Source organism: Solanum pennellii, chromosome 8 (assembly GCF_001406875.1).
Source record: "Solanum pennellii chromosome 8, SPENNV200".
In the NCBI taxonomy this organism is placed as follows: Eukaryota; Viridiplantae; Streptophyta; class Magnoliopsida; order Solanales; family Solanaceae; genus Solanum; species Solanum pennellii.
Window position 1 is genome coordinate 2,284,060 of NC_028644.1, and position 6,005 is coordinate 2,290,064.

A 6,005-nucleotide genomic window follows, 5' to 3' on the forward strand; every position below is an offset into this window, starting at 1 on the left:
TCTACTTCAAAGACTTTATATTTATAGGTCATTCATAGGTCATATCTATGAAGCTCTCCGAGCAAATCCGGTAATAAATAACAGATGTATACACACTCCATCCATTTCACTAAAAAAAGTGAAATATTATTTTTAGTGAGATTATTTTAACACATTATAAAAAAACGAAATATTATTTTTAGTGAGATTATTTTATCACATTATAAAAAAACGAAAATTCATAGAAATGAAGAGTAATATTAGACCTGGGCTAAATCTTAATTTAAGATATTTTATCTACTATATATTGATATTTAAATGTGACACCACTTACAAAAATTCATACGTATCTCCCGAAACTATTAATGTGCCCTTATCTGATAACCCCAACAAATAGTCATATGTCAATGAACTTGAGAAGCCATATACAGACCACCCATCACACTATGAAGTTGATCAAATCTACATCGTCTCTTCAACTGAGAAGAGAAATATATCAATCGATCATACGCGGGTTGCTTTTCGTGCGAGCTATTATATTAGTTTCGCACACTCCATGAAGAGAAAGATGAACAATTTACCTTGGCTAAAACTAAACATAAAGCCTTTAACTTAAGATAAGTTCATTTCTGACACCAATTATACAACTAAAAATCCTACAACGAACGAACGACAGAGGAGAAAGAAAAAAACTACAACGAAAACTAGTTCGGATTACTAGACATACAGCATACCTCAACTGGAAAATGACATGCTCGAGGACACGAGGTTGACAAACAAGTTAACAACAAATGGATGTGAGGATCAAGGATCAAATAAGAACGGAAAGATTTTAACCTCCTATGCAGGCAACGTTACGTTGATGTCAGCTGTCTTACTTCTCGACTCAGTTGCCAACGATGATGACCAGTTAATCGAGGAAGCGGGCATAGTAGGTTTTGCTGAAGAGTGATTACATGGTTCTTCAATATTTGGACTAGATATAGGAACAACAGCAGCTGTAATAGGCTCCAATTTGTTTTTCTTGGTCTTTTGTTCATGTTGATTTCCAGCAAGGAAGCTCCCAACAACAATCTAAGTCACAACAAAAGAAAAAAATAAATGTTAATTTGGCTGAAGCATCATCAAAGTATTTCGTATTTCTCCCGTTAAAGGTCCAAATCTACCCCTCGACCATACGGAATATCCATGTTATACTATGGAACCAATGTGTGATTACATTGTATATGTTGTTGTTCGTATACTTCGTTGTTGTTGTCCATACATTGGAACCAATCATACCATGTAGGTAGCAATTTGTCTTGAATTTGCCCGGAGCTCAAGTGTGAACTCGATGGGTTCCACGAGTCAACATATTTCGGGAAAAATGTTAAGATTAATCCTTTTATCTTTTTACTATGGTTTAAAATTGGCTAGAGTGTCACAAACTTTACCACTTCATATTAGTCAAAAAGAGGTTAATTATTGCTCACCGATGGTGAAAAAGAACCTCTACCATACGAAATATCTTAATTTTTCAATTTGATATACTTTTAGATTATTTTATATCTTTACTATTACCAAATTGTCTCGTTTCTCCTACCTCAGGTATAACGGAGGATAATTTTCAATCATAATGGGTTAGTTTATTGAAGTACTTCTGACACGTGGAATCTGCCAAGTCCATACTGGAGATCCGTCAAGTCAAGGGCAAATATGATACGATTTGCTAACGAATATATGAATGACCACAGAATATAACGGAGGATAAGTCGAGAAACAGGGTAAAATTGAACTTTTTTCTGTTTCGGAAACAAGCATAGAAGAAACAATACCTGGACCGGACCAGCAGCAACTAGTAGACCGGCAACTCCACCTCCAACAACACGTCCATCAGGGCTTGCTAGAGAAACACTCATTCCTCCTGATCTGTTTCTCATTCCTCCTGTCTCGGATGGCATAAATGATCCAGTCAATGACAGTATCTCAAACCGGCCCTGCAGGAACAACGAAGAGGAAGGTTATGCACAAATGTCAACCAGATAAACATGCACAAAGACAACACATTTCATCAATTTCCAATTAGGAAGGAAGGTGCAATCCCGTTATTACAAATTCTTGCATTCTAATCCCTGCATAATTTTGTTTCCGAACTAAACGACCCCTTAAAGTCAAGTAGATAACGGCTTCTACATAACCATAGTATAGAATTAACCCCATAACAAGACAAGGATAATAAATTTTACAATCTCTGGAATTTAATGATCTAGTCTAATTTGACTTGGCGGAGAGAATTAACAAAGATCTTTCACTTTTAAACCTCCGAAGAAGCGGTAAAGATGACACTGAACAGTATGAATGATAAGATTAACCATAATATGAAAGAATGGCTAGCTGCAGCACCTCATACGTCAATGTGCCACCAGAAGAGTCTGGTTGACGCAGCGTAACACTTGAAATTACACCGTTTGCTGAAAGAATGCATATTGCTCGAGGCCCTTGTTGAGAGAATGATATAATCTTCATGGTGACATCCTAAAAGGAAAACCAAAATAACGATAATGAAGTTCAATATATAATAGTCCCTAAAACATGCATGTATATGGTTGCCACTTGCCATGAGAAATTAATCCGAGAAAAATCACTAATTAATTATTGAGAATTCAAGATGTACTACCAAGTGAAACAACAGGCGATGAGTACCGTACGAAAAAATGAAATTCATATAGTACGTCTACTGAATGAGAAAGAGCGAAGCACCAAACTAACAAAGTTCCAATGAAAATCACATACTTAAGCTAACAAGTTTACCTCTCCAGTATTAACGTTGATAATATGGGGCGTAAAATTAGCACCAACGGAGCATGAGACCCATTCACCTGCAGAAAAAATTCAAACATTAAATCACCTTCAAACACACTTTCGCAGCTGTACTAAAATGCTCATTGATATAAGAATATATTTCCATCCTCCAGGAAAATATATAGGATAAAAAACAAAGCTCAATTAATTATACTATGAAGTTCAAAGTTCAATATTTGTTGAAATTTTAGTGACTTTGTACGCAGATATCTACAATCCGTATCGGATGTTGGATCAATTGAACTTATTACTAAGGGTGTTAAAATTTAATATATATCTCTATAATAAAGCAATTTTTGACCTATATATGTTAATATAATTTTTCGATGAAGTCTGCTTAGCTATGCCACAACCCAAGATATCAATCCACCACTAACTAGAAAAAGTTTAAATCTTTACCAGATTTTTCTTATTATACATTTGAAATTACGAATTCAGAATTCAATATTTATTGAAATTTTAGTAATACTCTACACACACGTGCGGCATGCATGCGCACACTTGTATATATGACCTGCATCCGAAAGTTGCATTCCCCATAGATTATATACTTCATCCGCATCTACTTACATAAATACAGGCTAAGACTATACAACAAACTCAATGTGGTTCGATCCTTCACCGAATCCTACACATGGTGTAGCTAGGAGATTTGGCTAAGTTTATTCAAAAATTATATATATATATATATATATATATATATATATAAAAGGTAGTTTTTGACCAATATGTATAATCAGAGGCAGAGGCAATGACTTCTAAAACTATATGAAAAGTACTATAAATTGCAATTTTTTGCATATTAATATGATGAAAAAATACATCTTAAAATGTCAGTCAAAGTTTTTAAAATTTGACTGTAAAAATAGAAGCCATGACAAACAATACCGGACGGAGGGAGTATTAATAACTGGGTTCTGAACTTCATTTTTGTACATATACATAATATATTTTTTTCGATGGAATATATGTAGCTACGCCACTAATAACATAACAGTAATTTAGTATATCGAATAGTTTACACACACATGGTATGCACATAGACACGTGTACATGACCCACATCAAAACGTTATATTCGATTGAACCCAAAATGGATTATATGCTACATACGTGTCCACTAATATGAATGCAGGTTAAGAATGCATACAATAAACTCAATGTGTTCTGACCCACCATACAGAAAACAGGGGTGAAACTAGGATTTCTACCAAGATTGTTCTAAAATTCAATACATACATATATATATATACCAAAGTAGTTTTTATGGATTCTAAATTTTATAACAACAATTTCATATGTTAATAACTTGGTTTTGAACTTAATATTTGTACATATTTAAATAAATTTCTTAATAGAAATAGACACTAGTTTAGCAAAAGTTACTAGTTTTCTAACTCCGCTCATGTATAATATTACATGTTTTTGATGAGCTCTATGTAGCTACTCCACTAACAACATAACGGAAGCTTACTACATCGAGATGGATTTCTAGCTCCGCCCCTATATATATATAACTTTTTCGATGAAATCTATGTAGTTACTCCACCAATAACATAACGGAAGCTTACTACATTGAGATATGTTTCTAGCTCTGCCCTTATGTATAGTATAACTTTTTCGATGAAGTCTATGTAGTTACTCCACTAAAAACATAACGGAAGTTCACTTCATCGAGATGGATTTCTAGCTCCACCCCTATGATCTTACTACAGCGAGACGGGTTTCTAGCTCCGCCCCTGTGTACAATATATCTTTTCGATGAAGTCTATATAGTTACGCCACTAACAACACAAAGTAAATCTCTACCTGATTTTTCCTATTATACATTTGAAATTATGAGTTCAGAATTTAATACTTACTGATATTTTAGTGATATTCTACACACACGTGCGGCATGCGTGTGCCCACATGTATATACGATCCACATCAAAACGTTGCATTCAATTGAACCCCCATAGATTATATATTTCATACACATCTACTTGCATAAATACATGCTAAGACTGTATACAATAAACTCAATGCGGTCGACCCGTCACCGAACTCTACACATGATGCGACAGCAAAGCTAGGAAAATTTTGCTAGCGTTATTAAAATATTTAATATATATATAAAAAAAAAAGTAGTTATTGAACTATATGTATAATCGGGGACAAAGACTTCTGAATTTTATAACAAAGATTTCAAGTGTTAATAAATGGGTCCTAAACTTCATATTTGTACATATATATACTATATGTTTTCGATGAAATCTATGTAGCTACGCCACTAACAACATAGTAGTAGTTTAGTACGTTGAGATAGTTTAGACACACGCGGCATGCACACAGACACGTGTACATGACCTGCATCAAAACATTACATTCGACTGAACCCAAAATGCATTATCAGCAACGAAGTCAGAATTTTAATTTTACAACAACAATTTTAAATGTAAATAACTTGGTTTTAAACTTAATATTTGTACATATTTAACAAATTTCTTAATAGAAATGCACACTAATTTAGCAAAAGTTACTAGGTTTCTAACTCCGCCCATGTATAATATTATATGTTTTCGATGCGCTCTATGTAGCTACTCCACTAACAACATAACGGAAACTTACTACATCGATATGGGGTAACTTTTTCAATGAAGTCTATGTAGTTTCTCCACTAGTAACATAACGGAAGTCTACTATATTGAGATATGTTTCTAGCTCTACTCTTATGTATAATAAAACTTTTTCGATGAAGTCTATGTAGTTACTCTACTAACAACATAACGGAAGTTCACTACATCGAGATGGGTTTCCAGCTTCGCCCCTATGTATAATATAACTTTTAGAGATGAAGTCTATGTAGTTACTCCACTAACAACATAATAGGAGCTTACTACAGCGAGATGGGTTTCTAGCTCCGCCTTTTGTATACAATATATCTTTTCGATGAAGTCTATATAGTTACGCCACTAACAACACAAAGTAAATCTCTACCTGATTTTTCCTATTATAAATTTGAAATTATGAGTTGAAAATTTAATACTTATTGATATTTTAGTGATATTCTACACACACGTGCGGCATGCGTGAGCACACATGTATATATGAACCGCATCAAAACGTTACATTGAATTGAACCCACATAGATTATATACTTCATACACATCTACTTGCATAAATACAAGCTAAGACTATATACAA

At 33.8% G+C, this 6,005-nt stretch overlaps 1 protein-coding gene across 1 annotated transcript in view; it reads right to left on the reverse strand.

The window, feature by feature from the left end:
* Positions 1-405: 405 nt before the first annotated feature.
* The window catches only part of LOC107027139 (AT-hook motif nuclear-localized protein 1-like), a 7,895-nt gene continuing 2,295 nt past the window's right edge, over positions 406-6,005 (reverse strand). The window contains exons 2-5 of the mRNA XM_015228314.2: positions 2,770-2,837; positions 2,362-2,493; positions 1,794-1,955; positions 406-1,053 (exon numbers count right to left, since the gene is read on the reverse strand). Of these exons, the coding sequence (XP_015083800.1) occupies positions 820-1,053; positions 1,794-1,955; positions 2,362-2,493; positions 2,770-2,837 (596 nt within the window). The 3' untranslated portion in view covers positions 406-819. The remainder of the gene's footprint in view (positions 1,054-1,793; positions 1,956-2,361; positions 2,494-2,769; positions 2,838-6,005) is intronic.